The sequence below is a fragment of the Rhinopithecus bieti genome, unplaced genomic scaffold (assembly GCF_001698545.2).
Source record: "Rhinopithecus bieti isolate Rb0 unplaced genomic scaffold, ASM169854v2 scaffold_57691, whole genome shotgun sequence".
Lineage (NCBI taxonomy): Eukaryota > Metazoa > Chordata > Mammalia > Primates > Cercopithecidae > Rhinopithecus > Rhinopithecus bieti.
This window is the reverse complement of record NW_016824383.1, coordinates 2,190,841-2,212,134: the sequence shown is the minus strand read 5'-3', so window position 1 is coordinate 2,212,134 and position 21,294 is coordinate 2,190,841. Positions and strand designations below refer to the sequence as shown.

General features: G+C 43.6%; 1 protein-coding gene across 1 annotated transcript in view; it reads left to right on the top strand.

The window, feature by feature from the left end:
• MTR (5-methyltetrahydrofolate-homocysteine methyltransferase) overlaps window positions 1-21,294 on the top strand; it is a 105,252-nt gene that overhangs the window by 81,955 nt on the left and 2,003 nt on the right. Inside the window, 8 exon segments of the mRNA XM_017862275.1 lie at window positions 28-148; window positions 6,042-6,123; window positions 10,406-10,504; window positions 11,581-11,656; window positions 14,786-14,941; window positions 16,744-16,940; window positions 19,643-19,843; window positions 20,641-20,833. Of these exon segments, the coding sequence (XP_017717764.1) occupies window positions 28-148; window positions 6,042-6,123; window positions 10,406-10,504; window positions 11,581-11,656; window positions 14,786-14,941; window positions 16,744-16,940; window positions 19,643-19,843; window positions 20,641-20,833 (1,125 nt within the window).

Below are 21,294 nucleotides of genomic sequence, written 5' to 3'. Positions count from 1 at the left end.
TTTTTTTTTTTTTTTTTTAAATAATAGATATAATTGGCCTGTCAGGACTCATCACTCCTTCCCTGGATGAAATGATTTTTGTTGCCAAGGAAATGGAGAGATTAGCTATAAAGATTCCATTGTTGATTGGAGGAGCCACCACTTCAAGGTAAGTTATATTAATGAGCTTTGTCCTCACTTCAAATTCTCTTAAATGCCAGTGTTTAAAACAGTGGTAAACCTGTGTTGTTTTGGATTTTCTCTTATGTTTAGTACATTGACTTTTTGTTATATAAACACAAAAATTTTCTGGTGTTCACTTGGGTGAGAGCCAGAATACTTTCAGAGCATGCTATAGAAAACTTTTTTGTGATTTCTATTCTTTGCTTTTTCTTGGATTTCTTTGGCTTGCAATAATCTTTTTCTTAACGCTCTCACTTCCGATTCAGTTCCTGAGAATTATAATGAACTCTTCTTGTGAAATTAAACTGAGTGGAGAAGCTGTGTTTTTTGGCACAAAATCATTACTTGAACTTTTGCCCACACTGTCTTGAAGCAGGTGTCTGATTGAATAATTATAGGTTCCTTTGAAGGAACTCTAACCTTGTAGTAGTTTGGAGACAGAAAGCCCATCTAGCAAGAATGAACTAAGTGGTCACTTTGGGGAGTTGAAAGGGGAGCATTTTGGGAACCTTTGGGTTAACAACATAAAGAGGTATAAAATGTAAAGATGAGAAAGTTCAAATTTGTTCACATGATAATTATTCAGTTTACCAGCTTTTTCCTGGGATCATGATCATAGTGATATGTGGTAAGTGCTATGTTAACTGTGGGTACTAGACCTTTTATGCCACATACAGTTCACTTTCTCAGGGAGCATTATCATACTGGAGCATTGAACTCAATGGTCCCATAACATCTAGTTTCTAATTTTCCTGATGCAGAAATACAATAAAGGTCTGGTTATAGGTATGCCAGAGTTCCTTTTGGACTAGAAACAACTGTACATTCAACCAATTTGTATAGGGTTGTTCAGAGGAACAGAATCAATAGGATATGTTTATATATAGAGAGAGAAAGAGATTTATTTTAAAGAATTAACTCCTGTGATTGTGGAGGCCGGCAAGTCTGAAATCTGCAGGTTGGAGACACAGGTAAGTTGATTTTTTGAGTCTAAAGACAGTCTGGAGGTGGAATTTCTTCTTCCTTGTAGGGCTGGGGAGTGAACAAGGGACCTTAGTCTTGTCTCTTAAAGGCCTTCAGTTGACTGGATGAGGCCCACCTACATAAGTGGAGGATAATGTGCTTTACTGTAAGTCTACTGATAAATGTTAATCACATCTAAAAAAAATACTTTCACAGTAACATTTAGGTTGTGGTTAACCAAAAACTGTATACCATGGCCTAGCCAAGTTTATACGTGAAATTAACCATCATACCGTTTACAATTTGAATGAGTCATCTTCATCAGTAGAAATAGTATGATGTGTCTTTTATCCATTAGCTGTTCTTCATACTTGAAGGATTCGATAGTTTTACTGTCATTGCTAATGTTAGAAAACAGGGTTTGTTTTTCCACAAAGGACTTATGTACCAGGAAATGTGGCAGACTTGGTCTCAAGGGATATGGCCACCCATTAATAATGGGTTTTGATGAGCATGGGCTTGGGTAATTGACGACAAGCTTAGTGAAGAGAATGGTAAGAGGACCTAAGGACTGTTGTCAGAATGAAAGACTTTAATCAACTGTAAAGTAGAATAAATAAGTATTTAAAGGAATATAATTAAAATACGTTACGTGTTATGTAAATATGATGCTGGCTTCAAAAAAAAGAATCTTTTTATGTGGTGGGACACTATACTCAGAAATTTGCTTCTTGTGCAAATTGGAACTTTACCAAATAGTCCATTCTATTGTTTACCATGTAAAAGCTACCAGATTAAAGAAAAAGAACTTTGAGAAGCAACACGACTAGCCTCTCAAGATACATTATTGGCAAAATTAGCTTGTTAATGATTCTTAACAGTTATAACCTGATACATCAAATTAGAATTAATGAGATAGGAAATCACCAACATCTCTTCAGTTACTGCGAAATATCTATTCTCATTGTCTGGGAAACTGTAAATGTGTTTGGCCTGAAGGTAGAAAGCTGGGACTGCTGGCCGCCTAAGGTTTCTTTCGACTCTCCAGTGCTTTGTTTCTCTGTGAGCCCTGCCTCTTCTGGTTCTCTTCTCTTCCATGCCTGTTGCAGTTTCTGGGAAATTACTTGGAAAATAGGAGCCAGTAGGTAGCACTGCTTCCCGGGGACCATTCCTTTCTACACTGTGGTGCTGGAACAGCCTTTGGAAAACAGAGTCCCGTGCAACCTCCAAGCCCTTCAGTGTAGAATTTCCCAGTTCTGACTCCATTCTTATTAGTGACAGCGCAAGAGGTCTGCGATCTGAAGTCTTGCTTTATCAGGCTCTCTTATTTAAGTAAGTGCTTTTAGAGAAGTTTAGCAGTTATGCAGAAAAGTACACAAATCATATAGATGTACAACTTGACAAGTTTTTACAAAAGGGAACCCACCCATGTAACCACCTCCAGATCAAGAAATAGAACACTAATGGCCCCCTAGGAACCTCACCAGGTTCCTTCACCCAGTCATCCTTTCCAACAAAAGTAACCACTGTTCTTCCTTCTGTCACCATAGGTTGGTTTTGCCTGCATTTCAACTTTATATAAGTGGAGTCATATTGTATGTGTTCTCCTGTGTCCGGCTTCTTTTGCCCCACATCATGTCTCTGAGTCTCTGAGGTCCCAGCCTTGTTACAATAGTCGTTTGTTTTGTTGTTGTTTTTTTTTTCAACGTAGTATTCCATTGTATAATGTGCTGTGACTTATTTACTCTTGCTACTGTTGGTGGACATTTGGGGTTTTCCACTTTGGGGCTATCACAAACAATGCTGCTATGAACACTTAATGCTCATCAATTTTGGTGCACATGTATGTGTATTTCTGCCTAGAAGCAGAATTGCCAGATCATAGGATATGCCTATGATCATCTTCATTAGCTATTGCCACATAGTTCTCCAAAGTAATTGTAGCCGTTTACACTCCCACCAGCAATTGTGAAAGTTTCAGTTATTCCACATCCTTTTCAGTGTTATCCCTCGTCATGGGTGTAGTAATACCTTGCTATGGTTTTTGTTTGCATTTCTCTGCTGAGTAATGATGTTGAACACCTTTTCATTTGTATATTGACCATTTGGATATGCTTTTTAAGTATTTTAAAATTGGGTATTCTGCTTTATTCTTACTGGTTTGTACACATTCTTTAATTTATAGTAGTTACAAGCCCTTTATCAGAAATACGTATGTTGCAAATAGATTTTTTTTTAATCTGGCTTGCCCTATGCTGTCTTAGTGCTGTCTTTGGATAACAGAAGTTCTTAATTTTTACAAAGTCTGATTTATCAGTCTCTTCATATATGGTTAATGCCTTTTGCATCCAAATAAAGTAAATCATCTCCTAGGAAAGCCACCTTTGCTAGAAAGCATTCAGGAGTTGAAATGTCTCAGAAACCCATCTAGGAGCCCTTATTATTTCCTACAAACCAGTGGAGGACTTAGCAGTAGCTCATTAGCTCAGGACTTCCACATTTTCATGAAAACATCGCTGAGGGGAAATGACCCTATGGCTTTTGCAGACATCAGTGACTTGCAGTAGCATGAGTAGAACTGAAACTGCACCCCCAGGACACTCGAAATGAAGGTTAAGGCTGTCTAGTGCAGGAGTGTCCAGTCTTTAGGTTTCCCCGCGCCACGTTGGAAGAAGAATTGTTTCAGGCCACACATAAAATACACTAACACTAACGATAACTAATGAACTAAAAAAAAAAAAAAAAACTGCAAAAAATCTCATAATGTTTTAAGAAAGTTTACGAATTTGTGTTGGGCCTCATTCAAAGCTTTCCTGGGCTGCATGTTGGACAAGCTTAGTCTAGTGGATGAATCGATATTTGGAGAGATTGAAAGAGTTGAATAGATTTGGGATCTTTGGTCCCTGAGCATACACTAGGCATAAAACAGGAGGGTCTCAGAAGGCCATGGAGTTCATTCATCTGCCCCAGGGCCATGGTCTGGCCCCCCTGCCACTCCGTACCCCAGCCTTCCCAGTCCAAAAGATGGCTCTTGACTCACTGGCTTATGCATGAATGCCCGTCTTCCAGCGCAGTTCTCATAGCCTAAGGCTTTGTGGTCCTTTGCTTCCTGTTTACGAGTGGAGATACTGTTAGGAAGATGGAACAGATGAAGTGTTACTGGTTTTGTCTGTCTTATTATGAGTTTTAGAGCTTTCCTTGAGAAGCCTGTTAAAAACACACTCATGCATGTATTACACCTACAACAGTCTCTTGGTTTTTAAAAATTACCTCAATAATCCACATTAACTAGACCTTGTCAGACAATTCAGAGGAATGTAAAGTACAATTGAGTCTCTCTCTTCCCACCTTCAGCCTTACCTCTAACCCCCATAACCAGTGTGGACACTTTGATGTGTATCTCCCTGTGTTTTTTCTAAATATATAGAAACTTAGATATAGGATTGGTTGGTTGTTTGGAAAAGCTTGAGGGTGTTGTTTTTTAAAAATACAATTGCATTAAACATAGTGTTCTGCTACTTTGTTTCTTTCTCATATAGTAGCATATTCTAGATACTATTCCAAACATACATTTTGTTGAGGGGAAGAATATGAAAGCACTTGAGGAAGAGTAGTGCTACTTCTGGGGAGGAGGAGGGGGAGAAAAGGCGGAAAGCACTGCCCATCTCGTGGGGACTGCCGATGGCCGCCCTTCTGAAGGTGGGATGTGGCCAGAATACACTTCTCCTCCCTCTCCAGGGGTTCTGGATTAACCACTGTAAGGGAGGCTGTACACGTTTTCAGTTTCCACTTTAATTCGTTATGTTCTGTCACGAAGTAGCAGATCTGTAGCCTATCCTGTTGCTGTAAACATCCAGTCATCACAGGGCAGTTTGTTTTGCACTTCTGTTAATTAGGCAATTTTAAGAATGAAAAGGGGTTTCTTCCTAATACCAACATTTTCAAGTTTGGTAATAGGGATTTGGGGCAGAAATAATCTTAAATATTAAAAGTAAAATATTGGCCAGGTGCAGTGGCTTATGCCTGTAATCCCAGCACTTTGGGAAGCTGAGGCAGGTGGATCACGAGGTCAGGCGATCGAGACCACCTTGGCTAACACAATGAAACCCCGTCTCTACAAAAAAAAAAATAGAAAAAGATTATCCAGGTGTGGTGGTGGGCACCTGTAGTCCCAGCTACTCGGGAGGCTGAGGCAGGAGAATGGTGTGAACCTGGGAGGCGGAGCTTGCAGTGAGCCAAGATTGTGCCCCTGCACTCCAGCCTGGGCAACAGAATGAGACTCTGTCTCAAAATAAATAAATAAATAAATGCAAAATAAAATAAAATACAGTATTTTTCTTGCTTTTGCCTCTCCGAATTATTCTGTGTAGAATTTCGGGTTTGGGGTTCCATTCTGCAAGTACAAGGTGGGATTGGGGCCGAGGAGTGTTGACGTCTCCCATGAACAGGGGAGCAGCTGCTAGACAGCCATGTCCTGTGTCCTCTGCCTGGTTCCTGGTTCCTTAGGGGCCCTGGCTGCTATCCCAGCTCATTTGGAGGAGGGAACTCAACCTGACCTTGATGACAGCAGTGTGATTTCCTGGGCCTGGTTACCTCCCTTAAGTCACATGGGCTGCTAATGAGCACCAGGTCATGCACGGGCTCAGTCCCTTGTTAACGGAGCTGAGGACAAGATCTTTCTCATTTTTGCCACAGACTTCTGCAGAGCCTGGGCTAGGTTTCCCATCTTAGGGTAGGGAAAAAGTCATTCATGTTTTACAAGGGAAATTTGAAGTTCAGTATTTGTAGGTAAGCACCTTGAAATGTTTCTCTGGGAAGCACTGTAGAAATACATTATCTCTAATGGCTCTGAACAAGAGTTGTATAGGAACTGTCAGTGCTGATGGATATATTTTCTTTCTGACCCTTCTTTTTAGAACCCACACAGCAGTTAAAATAGCTCCAAGATACAGTGCGCCTGTAATCCACGTCCTGGATGCGTCCAAGAGTGTCGTGGTGGTAAGTGAGTGACCTTACATTTTATTCCAGATGTGTTGGAAAGAGTGCATTACAAGTAAGGGTATAACTTAAGATCTATTCATTTTTATTCAGTTCTACTAAATAAAGGTCAAAGAGCAGCCTGAGGCTTATGGTGTGCCTCTGCAGTGACTGCCTTGCTGGAAGGGGGTCCAGGTGACCATGTCCTGTACTTTCAAAGACAGTTACAGAACTGAGCAGCAGACAGGTAGACGGCCTGGCACCAAGACACCTTTGACCTGGACACCAGCCAGACAAAGATTTCACCCAGTCACAAACATGAATAGATACTTACTTGACTGTCTAAAAGGAATGCTGGATTTTAAATGACATTTTCCAGATAGAAAACAAACTTGAAAGTGTCCTTGTTGACCCTACCCAAAGACAGAAAAACATCTTCTAGATATTTAAAACTCAGAACAGTGGTTTCTGCTTCTCAGTGAACATCATAAACAATTAGCCCACGTCCTGCTTTTCTTTTTCGGTGAAGCCTAATATTCTATCTTGTTACAGGTTTCATTGTTTTCACTGAATAATGGGCTATAACCGCTGGGGGGCACCCAAGAGACCTTGTGGTCCAGTGGTTTCCAAATCGATTTCAGCCACAGAATATTTGTCTGTTAAGTGATATCTTACCTGGAAATTCAATGTGGCAGAATTTCCAAGTACATCACATCCCGCTCCTAGTGTTCATCAAAAGAGCACAGTTTGAGAACCACAAATCTAGTCTAGCCTTCACATTTTACAGGCGAGGAAGGTTACTGAGGTGGCCTGGTGATCTACGAGACTTCCAGTGATGCCACGGGACCTGGACCAGGGTGACCACATTTCCTGAGCTATCTTCCAAGGAAATTATTTCAGATCTGTGAATTTATTTACATGAAAGTTATATAATAATCACTGACATTATTGAAAACGTGTAGTGTGCCAGGTACTGAGCTAAGTGCTTTACATGGATTTTATTTAATCCTCAGGCTAACCTCACGAGGTGGATATTTTTATTGTCTCTATTTTAGAGATCAGGAGACAGAAGAATAAAGAGATTAGGAGCTCTACTGAGACCACACATCTGCCAAGTGGCAGGTGTGGGATTTGAATGCAGGTTATCCTTCTCTATGTTAAATTAAACTTGTTTCCCATTAATACTTAACAATTCGCCTTTATTAAAAAGGATAAAAGTAACTCAGTCTGAGATCATAAAATTGCAATTTTTTATTTGCCATTGATGTAGACAAATATGCAAATAAGCTATATTTCTACAACTCCATTTTAAAACAATGTTTGTTTCTTATTCTTGGATTGTGCTCCATAGGAGCTTATGTCAGGTCCATGGGCCTCTTTTTAACACTTGTCATCATTTTCAAACACTGATGCATAGCCTTGAATAGTTTCCATTCAGAGGCAAGACTTTTGGATCCATTTAGTTGCACAGTGCCAACTTTTCCTCTACAGGCAGGGGGAAGAATCGGCCCTTTGATTCCATGGATAAGCTCCCTTCAGCTTTTTTTTTTTTTTTTTTTTTTTTTTTTTTTTTTTTTTTTTTTTTTTGTAAGATGGAGTGTTGCTCTGTTGCTCAGGCTGGAGTGCAGTGGCGCGATCTCGGCTCACTGCAACTTACGCTTCCCAGATTCAAGCAATTCTTCTGTCTCAGCCTCGCGAGTTGCTGGGATTACAGGTGTGCGCCACCATTCCTGGCTAATTTTTTTATATTTTTAGTAGAGACGGGGTTTCACCATGTTGGCCAGGCTGGTCTTGAACTCCTGACCTCAAGTGATCCACCTGCCTTGGCCTCCCAAAGCGCTGGGATTACAGGCATGAGCCACTGCGCCCGCCCGCCTTCACCATCTTGAAGAGCTAGAGCAGTGGGGGCCTTGCTGAAAGCCAGGCAGGGAATGAGGAGTGAGTGTTTGTGCTCTTTACAGTTTGGTCCAGCCATGCAGCCAGCAGTGGTTAGCTCCTCCCATGTACAAAGAAACGACCACATTTTGAAATTACTCAGACGTAAGTCAGATGACAAATCATGTGGGTAACTGCTAGTGACACTTCAGGAGCCAGTGGTATAATTTGTTTCAGTTGGTTGTGGGCTCATTGGCTCAGGCTCTTTTGATCTAACTGAAATGAACATGGAACAGGATCACATTTAAGCAGCTGTCTCATGTATTTGGAAGATTCCAAAAAGATGTAGCAAATACTTAATGGTTGGAGATTTAGACCTGAGGATTCCCTCTTGCTTTCTTTTTTCTTCTTTAATAAAAAACGAGGTGCAGTATTTTATTCTTTTTAAATTATAAAATATGTTTTCAATTTATTTGCTCTTATCGTTTGGCTGTTGCCATGAAATACAATTTTTAAAAATGAAGGAAAATATAAACTGCAATATGTCCCAGTGGTTGGCATGAAAACACATGATGGATTTGATTTTTTGGTGGAATGATCATGTAGGTTAGCCCACATATTGACCATGAACTTGTTTCCATCAAGTAAGTCAGACCGGGCCAGAAGGGGCCTGCCACTGTGGCTCTGGGAGTAGTGGGCTCCATGGGGCTGTGCAAGGTGCCAGCAAACTGCAGTGGTATGTTCTGTCTACCCAGTAGCACCAGCATTAGGGGGTCGTAGATTTCCCTGGATGTCAGGGGCATCTGGTTTTGCTCTCTCAGAGTGTATAATCTAGCAAAATGCAAGAAGGTTTTAAAACATTGGTTACATATACTTCAGGGAGTTCAGAGTAGGCGCTCCCCTCTTGTTTCATTGGGCTGTGCTGGGTTTCCTAAACGAGGACTCCATTGAGGTGAGTTTAATGTAAGGCTGGGAAATACTTTGTGGTGTGAACACTATTTGGGAACCTATTTTTGGCCTGCCACAATGGCCTTTTCTGATTGTATTCCTGAATGAGGTGATTTTGTTTTATACTAATTCATAGGTGATTGAATTGTTATTAGAGATACTTAGAAAACCCACGTAAAGTTATAGACTTTTAAAGCTGATAGGCACTTTAGCCATCATTCAGTCTAACTTCCTTAAGTTCAGATGAAGATTTCTTGCCTTTTTGTGTATTAGATAATCATGCTGGAGAATGCAGGGATGGGGTAGTGCTATGTTTATTTTTCAACTGATGTGATCAGTAGTTGCCATTTCTTCTTTCTATGTAATTTTATTTTGTGCTTTGATGGTAGCGATTCTTCTATCAACTTGATAATCATACTAACAAATGATATTTAGCCGATCCTGGTTTTACAATTTAATGAGTAGACTCACATTTTCTCAGTTATTGGTTTCCTTTCCAATTTTAGCAGAAAGTCACAGTGGACTATGAAGATTAACCTCATTCCTTCAGCAAACATTTAGTGAGAATGCACCTCCAGGCGCTGGGCTAGGCACCAAGGGCATGAAGGTAGTGAATGTGTGATTGCAGCTCTCATAGGGCTTTCTCGTAAGGGAAGTGGATATATAAATTGATACTAAAAGGCTTTGGAAAGTGCAGTAGTAGATGAATAGAATATTTTTTAAACATTGGGTTGGGGGTTACTTAACCCAGAGGGTTCCCAAGACCACTTTCAGGTTAAAAGTTTCACTAGAAGGACACAAAGAACCCGGAAACACTGCTGTGACCATGGTTTATTATTGTGAAAGGATATAGGTAAAATCAGGAAAGGCAAAAGGCACATAGGATGGAATGCAGGAGAGACCAGGTACAGAGTTGCAGGAGTTGTCTCCCCATAGAGTAATCCGGATGGTGCTTATTGCATCCACTAATGATGTGTGACAACATGTAAGGAGACTTGCCAACCCAGAAGCTTACCTGAACCTTCATGTCCTGCGTTTTTGTTGGGGTTTAGTCACATAGGCCCAGAATGCCCATGTGTGTAGCCTTAATTGCTCAGTCTTCAATCCCTGCAGAGGTCAAACATAAGCATGAGCTACGGTTCCCCACCATAAATCAGACTGTTAGCATAAATGATCTGACGTGGCCCAGGGTGCCAGGCACGCAGTGACTCTCTTATCAGACAGGCTATCCCAAGGGTTTAGAGTTTGTCTCCCAGAAACCAGTCAAGGGCCAGTCCTTTCTTTGGCTTGTGCAGGGTTTGAACATCCCAAGGCCACTGAGTTTACCCTTTCCTGCATACCAGGCAGGAGTTAGCACAGTTGGTGAAGGGAGAAGAAATGAAGTTAAGGAAGCCTTCCTGAAGGAGGTGTTATCAGAGTTAGCCATTACTGCACCAGTTTTACCATCTTTTGCTCATCTATGGTTATCTTACATTTTCAGTGTTCTCAGCTGTTAGATGAAAATCTAAAGGATGAATACTTTGAGGAAATTATGGAAGAATATGAAGATATTAGACAGGACCATTATGAGTCTCTCAAGGTAAGTAGTAGAAACAGATCTTCGCTTGTGTTTAATGTGACTAGTGTTTATGATCCTAGTTTTTAATGTGACTTCTTAAAGTGGTTTTGAGGAGAATAAAAGGCTTGGCATCATTTTTGAGAATTTCTGTCTTCTAGTTCAAATCAGAGGTCTTCAGTGTCTGAGTTCCCAAATAATTTTTGGTTATATTAAAATGAATTTTATTTATTCAGCCAAACATTTATTGGGTACCCAGTAGGTGTTAGGGGCTGCTGTGCTAGATACCAGAGCTTTGGTAATGAATAAAACATGAGTTCGTACTCAGCAGGGAAACAGGCACTGAAACAGTTTACTGAAATGACTCCCACAGATTCCCATTCTTGAGGAGCTAATGGAAGAAAATGGAGACATGAGGCAGGACTAGTATAAGCCTCTTTGCCTGACTGCCCAACACTGACTGTACAGAATGATGTTTCAAGAACTGTCCCTCTCTTGATAAGTTTCAGGGAATCCATGGAGAACAGGCATAATTATGCTTTAGAAGTCACTGAAATATTTATTTCTGGTTATTTGCCTTATGGGCTTTGGTGGGAGCATTTTGGGAGTTGCTAGGCAAGTGAAATGAGATCAACAGCATGAAGAAAACATGCTGTTTTGCTTCTGAGGTGCTGGCTGGGCCAAGATGCTGTGGTTGGCTTTTTTCTCTCCTTAGGTTTGCCCACAGTGGACAGTTTCTTTAATTCTACGTTCTGGTCCTCAGGGTGGGCCATGGAAGGCCAGTTAACAGCTGGCCTCAGGTGTTCTAAAAGTACAGGTAGGACACTTCCCTAGTACCTCAGGTTCAGGCCGCAGAGCCAGGCTCATATTTACATATCAATAGTTAATGGATGCTTATTGAATCTTTACTCTCTCTTAATTCTGGTGCCAATGTGAAACCAACTGGATAGAAAAGGAAGAGCTTTTTAGGGTAAGGATTCTCATGAACAAGAGCTTTTGCCTTTTTGCAAAGCTTACATACTGGCCTTCTTGGACATGTTTTCATAGTAGCTGTAGAAAAGCTAACAGTCTCTAACTAATTTTTCTTTGTTTTTTAACAGGAGAGGAGATACTTACCCTTAAGTCAAGCCAGAAAAAGTGGTTTCCAAATGGATTGGCTGTCTGAACCTCACCCAGGTCTGTTTGGCTGTGGACTAGAGAAAGTCTGGGTGTGGTAACTGACATTGTGCTGAGGAGATATGTGCATTTACTTGGCTACAAAATCAAACCAGCAGCTAACAACTCTCAACTGTGTCTAGTGCTGATGAGTGACTGAAGAACGGAAAGAAAGAGAATAGGTGCCATTTATGGAGCAGGTGTTGTGTGCCAGACACCATCTTGAGATGGACTCATAGCAGTTCTCTGAGTCCTTCAGACAACTCCGTAATGGACATGGGAATTATCCACGTTTTAATTTGAAGAAACTGAGATTTGGGTGGAAACTTGAAAGGTTACTAGGAATCTGTCTCTGGTCTGTCTTCTTTTCTTTTTTCTTTTTTTTTTTTTTTTTTTGAGACGGAGTCTCACTCTGTCACCCAGGCTGGAGTGCAGTGGCGCGATCTCGGCTCACTACAGGTTCTGCCTCCCAGGTTTACGCCATTCTCCTGCCTCAGCCTCCCGAGTAGCTGGGACTACAGGCGCCCACCACCTCGCCCGGCTAGTTTTTTTGTATTTTTTAGTAGAGACGGGGTTTCACTGTGTTCACCAGGATGGTCTTGATCTCCTGACCTAGTGATCCGCCCATCTCGGCCTCCCAAAGTGCTGGGATTACAGGCTTGAGCCACCACGCCCGGCTCTGGTCTGTCTTCTAAAGCCATGCTCTTTCCTCTATGCTGTGCTTGAGTTGGTCTCTGTCTCTTTGAAGGAAGTTCTGTGGAAACCTGCCTGGTGGTACTGTCACCTGAGGTGGCCTGGGTCTTTCACAGGCCCAAGGGCAGATGTGAAGTGTCTAAAATGGGAAACGCCTTTGCATTCACACATCTTTAAAACACTGCAACAAAGCAGGATCCTCTATTTCTTGCTTTCTCTCTTGTCCTCTCTCTGGATGTTTCCCTCTCTTTTTATTTCTTTTATTTGGTTTCTTCCTTTTTTCAATTTCTAGCCACCTTTCTTGCCTCATATAGGTGCTCACAAGGGAATAAAACATGTAAGATGTTTTGACAGGCGCAGAGAGGCGTGAGACACAAATGCAAAACCAAGACAGAGTGAGCAGGGGTTATATTAATTGAATCCATATTTCCAAGGTAATGCCTCAAATCAGCTTTCATTGCTCACGACATCTGTGTTCTACACATGCTTGGCAGAGTTGAGCGGATTAAATTGGAAATGTAGGTGTGCTTGGTTCTAATTTCATCCCTGCTGAGTTCAGCATGGTTTGGTGGAAAGAATGCCATATTGGGAGCCGGGAGGCCGGGGTTCTCATCCCAATGTGGCTCCTTACTCTGACTCACAGAATGACCTTGAGCAGCTTGCTTTCACGTTTGACAGTTTCTACCGTGTGAAAAAAGGAGTTACTTTTTGGAAATGCTGTGAGGGTAAAGTACTCTGTGAAAACCTTTGAAAAACTATAAATTGATATATATAGTTCAGGCTCCGATTATTTGCTCTGTATCTTTCCCTGTGAAATTGGAATAATAACACAAGGGCAAGTCTGTTTGGATCAAGTCAAACATCCAAAACATATTTTGCTGGAAATACGCTCCCAAGGCCATAGCACCTGGCAGCAGTTGGGATGCTTTTTTAGTGGCCGCTTTAACCTCTGGCATGGGGCTACTGCAGGGCCCGTCGTGCTGCCCGAGGGCCATGAGGCCTTGAGGCCTGGACCTCTGAAATATATCTGAGGACAGCCAGTCTTAGGGTAGTTGCAGGAAGTTGATAGGAGATAAAAGAGGGTCTTCTTTTAAGGCCCTGATGGTAAAACCGCAAACATTTCTTAAACTCTGGAAGACAAGCTTGGTCAAGAGAGAGTCCATCAGTGGCTCTGCAGCAGCACGTTCGCTCTGCCTTCCCACGTGAGAGGACGCTTGAATCAAGGGTCTATCTGTAGATTCCTTTTAGTTTCTCTACTAAGGGGACCATAAAGACTTTGTTGCCAACAAACCAACATAATAGGATATTTCCAAAGAAGGGATTGTCCTGTGTAGTAGAAGGATGATGAGGAACAAATGGGAAAAGGCTACTGTGAACAAATATGAAAAGGTAGAGATTTCCAGGCAGAATTAAGAAGTCAAATGAGAGAAAAATAGAAGCTTCTGTGTTCTCCCAGAGCCCCTGAGATTGGTAGAGTAGGAAGTTCTCTGATCCATGGTTACAAATCAGAAAGTAGAGAGACAGGAAGGCTCAGATAATGGCAGTGGGGCCAACACCTTAGATTCCAGCCTGATCCTGCCATGTCAGACCGGAGTCCGAGGTGCAGACCACACTATGGGCTGGAGGGCAGGTGGCAGTGCTGCTCTACCTGCCCCAGAAAGCCCAGCAGCACCATCTGTCTCTGAAGTCTTCACCATTATTTAAATTATGGTATATTTTAGACTCACCAGGAGGTATGAAGAACAATATATTGACATCCATGTTTACCTACTAGCCAGCTTAAGACATAACCTACCATCTGATTTTTTAAAAATGAAACAATACAGAGTGAACAGAGGTTATATTAATTGAATCCATATTTCCAAGGTAATAAGTGAGCTTTTCCTTGCTCATACATCTGTGCTACACACGTGCTCGGCAGAGTGGAGGATTATGTATTGAAGAATACATATTGGAAGTCCCACGTGTGTCCCTTCCTCCCCTGCAGAAAGCACAGCAGTCCTGAATTTGGGACTTCATTCGCCTATATTTTGACTGGGCATGTGTATCAGGCAATCTAGATAATTGTTTCCGGTTTTGAAACTTTACATAAGTGGCTTACTCTCCATGTCTTTCTGGAGTGTTCTTCACATTCACCTTGTCTTCATTTGTATAAGTGAGGATTAACCCGTCTTGTCTTTCCTTCTTGGGCGGGGGTTGGGGATGGAAGGATTGAGGGAACAGTTTCCAAGGGTGGTGTAGTCAGCTGCATGTGAAGAATAGTTTTATTTAAGACTCAATGCAGAATTACTCCTTCTCCACGATAATTTAAAGTTCCCCTCTTTGTAAAACAACTCCTACGGGTGACAGGAGGGAGGCAGAGCGTGGGAGTTGGCAGAGCAGTGAGGAGCTGGCAGGGAGGCCTCCATCAGGCAGGGTGCCAGCATCAGCATTGACAACCATACTTCTCTCCTGTAGTGAAGCCCACGTTTATTGGGACCCAGGTCTTTGAAGACTATGACCTGCAGAAGCTGGTGGACTACATTGACTGGAAGCCTTTCTTTGATGTCTGGCAGCTCCGGGGCAAGTACCCGAATCGAGGCTTTCCCAAGATATTTAATGACAAAACAGTAGGTTAGTGCAGTATATCCTTCCTTTCTGCCTCTGATATTCAAGATGTAGGATTGTGACTTTGAAGACTGGAATCGGTGAGGAGCAGCGGATTTGGATTGTGCAGATTACAGTTGCTTTCATATTGCTCACCTGCCCAACTTTTTAATGTTTTCAAACTGCTAGATTGGTCCTTATTATATCAGCTAAATTTGGTATCTACTTTATTCTTTTAATGCATGTTTATTGACGTCAGTTACTTTTTGGGCACTAGGGATAAATGGAAGACAACAAAATCCCTGCCATCAAGCACCCGACTAGCTGGCACAGTCAATAGTAATGGGCCCTGCCTGGGCTCCTATGGACACAAGAGGAGACAGAGCTCAGACTGGGTAGTCAGGGCAGGCCTCCTGGACGAGGTGGTGTTTGAACTGTTTTTGAGGATTCAGTGGGAGTTGCCATGGCTGGAACTGTGGATGTGATATGGTGTTGAAGAAAAGGACATTCCAGGTAGAGGAGACAGTGTGAGAAGTCATAGGCACATGTGCCTGTTTGGGGAATTGCAAGGAGCCCATTGTGCTTGGAGCATTGGGGAGGGAATGGGAATTTGGGGTGTAAACTAGAGAAGTAGGTGAGGTGATAAATTACTACCCCCCACTTCTCACTTCTAGCCTCACCCCAAAATCCACCAACAGAGACACAGAATCCAAATGCAAAGCCATTCAAAGGATCAGGTAGTAGCCAGATCAGAGCAACAGGGAGGGGTAGGCTCACAGAAGCATGGGATTAGGGCTGAGAGGAGCCTAGAAACCAAATTATTGCCAAGTTTCCCATGGGGGGTGGGCCTGGGTGTACGTGTTAGGATGCTGAGACTCAGGAGCTCTCAGGTAGCCAGGAACGTGATGGTGGGCAAGGGGCTTCTCAGTGTGCTGCCCCTGAATCATCACAGGTGAGCTGTCCAGGGGCCGTAGGGCCGGCTTCTCACCATGGGCAGGATGACCTAGTCTCACAGACACAGAAACTGAGAGGGTGTCCTGGGAGCCTCGCTCGCACTGCAGGTCCGGGAGCAGGCCAGCCAGGTGGAGCACTGAAGGCACGTGTGAGGGTCTGGGCCATACTTCACCCCTTACCACTGACGTTCCCTGTTCATATACAGTTCCACTGACTTCACAGTGACCTCTAAGGGACATGGCCTGTGCCTTGTATGCACCGTGCCTTGTATTCCGTGGTGTCTGAGCCTGGATGCATACAGTAACAATTTACTGAGCCTGAGTGCATATGGTAAGGATGTAGCTGTCCTTTTTTAACTCTTCATGGTACTGTTTAAGGCCCCAAATATAAGAATCCCTTCAGATGTTGTTATGTTCAAAATATCAATTGTTATGAATTATATTGTGGTTGGGATTAAAAGCACCACAGAATATGAAGCACGGGTCATGTCTCCCAGAGGTCACTGAGAAGTCAGTGGAGTTGTACATGCATGAGGAACATCAGTGAGTGAGGAATTGGCCTGCTTTTTCTCGTCCCCTCTGACAGAATGCTTTGGGGAGCCACAGCTTTGGCTCTCTGCTTTTTGTCCAATGGAAAACTTAAGTGGCTTGAACTGGGAGAAGCAGACTGTGGGAGCTGCACTTAGCAGGAACCACAAAACCCTGGCTGTTCCACTTTAAGCTGGGTCAATGGCAAACACCAGAAAGCATTTGAGGAAAATGGAGAAGCCTGAAGAGGGAAGGTGTCTGAGGAGGGGTAATGGCTTTTAAAAGAAGCATTGTTTGATGGTTATTTTCGGTATCTTTAAGTGAATTCTAATTATGTTTTTCTAATAGGTGAAGAGGCCAAAAAGGTCTACGATGATGCTCAAAATATGCTGAACACACTGATTAATCAAAAGAAACTCCAAGCCCGGGGTGTGGTTGGGTTCTGGCCAGCACAGAGTATCCAAGACGACATTCACCTGTACACAGAGAGTGCCGTGCCCCAGGCTGCAGAGCCCATAGCCACCTTCTATGGGTTAAGGCAACAGGTATGGGTGGTGTACTGACAGCCAGCACGCTGCTTTCACTTGTGAGTTTAATCACTAAACAAAATAGCTTTGCATAAATGAGAGTCTGCTTTACCTGCTCCCAGATGACCAGTCACACGCCCAAGCCCAAGCCATCTGTAAGGATGGGGGAGCGAAGGCACCACCATGGGTGTCAGAGGCAGGGCCACTCAGCAGGAGTGAGGCATTTCATGTCATGTTCCATGGATAGATGAGGACCATTGCTGCTGTCTCAGGTGGTCACACGTCAGGATCTCAGTCTTCTTAGCTTCTGAAGAAAGAGAACACTCACTTGTTCTTTGACTGTGCTGACTTCTTTTCTTTTGAGTGGTGAGAACAGACTCTTCCAGCAACTTCTCTCTCATCCCCGCCACCTTTGAAAAGGCAGATATCATATGCATGTCCCTTTAGCTGCTGTAAAAAAGAGTTTCTTAATCAAGAATTGGAGCCAGAATTCACCAGTCATTAACAAATTTAATAATTTGCAGTAAATTATTCTTTCTGTTTTAATGCCATTTTCAGTCATTCAGAAATAACAGTGTTGGCTGGACACAGTGGCTCACACCTGTAATCCCAGCACTTTGAGAGGCTGAGGTGGGAGGATTGCTTGAGCCCAGAAGTGTGAGACCAGCCTGGGCAAGACGGCAAGACCCTGCCTCTACAAAACAAATTTAAAAATGAGCCGTGCATTGGGGAGTGCATGCCTGTATTCCTTCAGCCAGCTACTCGGGAGGATGAGGTGGGAGGATCACTTGAGCCCAGTGATCATGCCACTGTACTCCAACCTGGGCAACAGAGCAAGACCCTGTCTCTAAAAAACAAGCAAACAAAAAAGATAGTGGCGCATTTTAATCCCAACCACAATATAATTCATAATCATCGATATTTTGACCATTAACAAGAGCTGAAAGGATTCTTAAATTTAGGGCCTTAAACAGTACCATGAAGAGTTAAACAAGGACAGCTACGTCCTTACCATACGCACTCAGGCTCAGTAAATCCTTACTGTATGCACCCAGGCTCAGACACCACAGAATACAAGGTATGGGGGTTCTAATGTTAAGTTCCAGCCCCTCCTTACGAGGGAATCTGTGGCTTTTCTTTTACAGACATAACTGTGTTCAGAAACCTCTGCTCCAGCCCAGTCTTTCATCTTTCAAGTCCTGTGTCCTCTGTGATCTCTTTTTACTTCCAGTACCATTCATGTCCAGGCAGTCTGTGACATATTAGGGCATTTAATAGAATGAATTCTCAGAGTTCACCTTTTTAATAGCCTTTGGAGAGGGGAACTGGGCCAGGCACATACATTACCTACCCAGGTAGTGATTTCTCAGGAGGAGTGATTCCTCCAGTGCACTCTGGAACATTCTGGTGGCAGTGCCTTGTTACTCTGGGAGTCTGCTCTTCTGAGTAGGCTCTGATTGCTGTCTCTTCTAAGGTACCATGGGGCTCTGTGATCTGTCTCTCCTGTGGTGCAGGGAAGTGTTGGGTCCCCCTCTGGCCTTTGTTAGCAAAGAGTAATTGATGGGCCAAGTGTACGTGGAAAACGGCTTCCCCATGCACAGCTTTCCCTCAGCTCTGTGACATTCCTGTGTGCCGTTACCAAACACCTCCTCGCCTGCACTTAACAATTTCCTGCCCTGTGTCAGTGAAGCTGCACTTGCTTCCACGGTGGGCAGCGAGCTGTGAAGTGTCTGGTTGGCCACTCATTAATTGCTCAGTCCTAAGCAGTATCATATATGCAGGAGCATGGGTTGTGGTACCAGCCCCCTGGCCCTCCCACTCTCTGGCCTTGGGCCAGTTGATCAAGCTTCCTGTGCCCCTGATTTCTGGTCTGTAAAATGGAGCTGATGGTATCACTTATGTCACAAGGTGGCTGAAGGGGTTAAATAGTAATTCATATAAAGTGCCAAGAACAGGCATAGAGTAACCACTGAATGAGTATTAGTTATAAGCTGTTTACCTTCTCAGCAAATATTTATTGATTTTTTAAATATGTATAAGACCTTATTTGTTACCTTAGTTGCAGGGAAGAGTTGCTTATCAGCTGAGGGGTGAAAAATGGGGGAGGATAGGCCGCAGGGCTGTGGAGAGAATCCAGAAGCAAATCCTGCTGAATTCTTGGTTTGGTGCCCGGCCGGCCCTGGTGTCCTCAGCCGGCTCCTGAATGACCCCCGACTCCACCCCACATGTCAGCCAGCACGTGGCCTGGGCATTGCTGACCCCAGCAGTGTGTTGTTTGAACTGCTTCAGTTGATGCAGAGTAGAGGCGCTTCTGTTTATTGGATCTCTTTCAAACATGTTGCTGGACTTAATTGAAAACACTTGGGGACAAACTTAAAAAAAAAAAAAAAAAACCGTGACGTCAGCACAGTGCCTGAAGGCATTCAGTAAATGTTTGGTCCGTGCGGGAATGAGCGAAATGAGCTGCTGTCTTGACTGTTTATGTTACGTCATGTCATACATTTTTTAAAATCTCATTTCATTTGTTTATCTTACAAATATTTATTGAATACTATGTGTCAGACACCATTCCAAGTACTGGGGATATAACAGTGCACAATACAGGCTGCCATCTGTGTGTTGTGAAGCTTGTGCTCATTTGAAGCTGCCTGATTGCTCCTCATGGTGTGCTGGTGCCACGTTCCTGCTAATGGCACCCCTGCACACTGCTTGGTTTTAAGGCCGAGAAGGACTCTGCCAGCACGGAGCCATACTACTGCCTTTCGGACTTCATTGCTCCTCTGCATTCTGGCATCCGTGACTACCTGGGCCTGTTTGCCGTTGCCTGCTTTGGGGTGGAAGAACTGAGCAAGGCCTATGAGGATGACGGTGACGACTACAGCAGCATCATGGTCAAGGCGCTGGGGGACCGGCTGGCAGAGGTAAGGCAGGGGCATCGTGGCAAGGGGCTGAGGACAGAGGCCAGGTAGGGTAGGGAGCCTGGGGTGGGTGCCTGAAAACTGATCAACCCTTAGAACCAGTGTCTTTTTTTTTTTTTTTCTTGAGTTGGATGCTGCTGACTTTAACATTACACATATTTTAATATTATGTATCCCCAGATTGCTTGTGTACCTTATCTTTGGGGCAAAGAAAAACCTTGAATGGTGCCATAATTGGCTGTTGCTCTTAGAGCCTTTACTTCTGCCTTATCTCTGTTGTCTCTCTTTGCTTGTTGTGATATGACATTTTCCTCAGTACCCCAAAAAATTAAAAACAAATTTTTATTTCAGAGCACCTCATTGTAATGCTGGTGTCGTCTATAGATTCTTCATCTTCCTATGCATGGAATGGGGGTGGCTTTGGCCCTGGGGAGAGCCTCTCCCTTCTCCTGCAGTGAACAGTGGAGGGACTAGCAGCTGTATGGTCCTAGCTGCTCTTTCTGGCCAGTGGAGCTTTGGATTGACCTTTAGGGAAATGGTTAAGTTTTAAGGTAGAAAATCCTCGGGTCATTAAGGGTGGTCCTTCAGAGCTCAGGTTGAGGCCAAAATTGAACTGCAGAGCAGCTAATGAACGTACAAACCAATAGAGAATCCAGCCTGTTCCCTCTTGCCAAATTTCCGCTGGCTGTGGTCCAGATGAGGGAGGCTGACCTCATGGCTGTGATTCAGCGGGTGGAGGCTGCACTGGTGCTGTGAGCCCCCACCACTGCCTAAGCACGCCTGGTGCCCTGGGTCCCAAGGCCTTTGCAGAAGAGCTCCATGAAAGGGTTCGCCGAGAACTGTGGGCCTACTGTGGCAGTGAGCAGCTGGACGTCGCAGACCTGCGCAGGCTGCGGTACGAGGGCATCCGCCCGGCTCCCGGCTACCCCAGCCAGCCCGACCACACCGAGAAGCTCACCATGTGGAGACTCGCGGACATCGAGCAGTCTACGGGTATGAGCCAGAAGGCTGCGGGTTCCTGTGGTCCTTCTTCAGTAGATAGAGTCTTATCAACGTAATGGCACTGAGGGTTAAACATGTTTTTAAAATGGAAGGGCTTCTCATCACATTGTCCCTCTGCTGTTCTTTTTCACTGGTAGCTATTTATTCTGGCATTTTATTTCAGTATTACTGATTAGTATTCTTACATCAGCAGTTTTGGAAATTTCAATTTAAATTATTTCCTCTTGGCCTACAACAGATGGGAGTTTAGCTTACATATACCATCCCGTGTCTCTCCTGCACCAGTTTCCTGTCACAGGCATGGTCACGTCTTTAATCCTTCCCTTAGAGACCGACCTTTGTCCCTCAGTAACCTCATGTGCTTCACGCTCTTGTCCCATTGCTTATGGATAGTGTCCCTGGGCACTGGTCTTGCAGAGCGCCCAGCCTTCCCTTCAGCCCTCTCTTCTCTT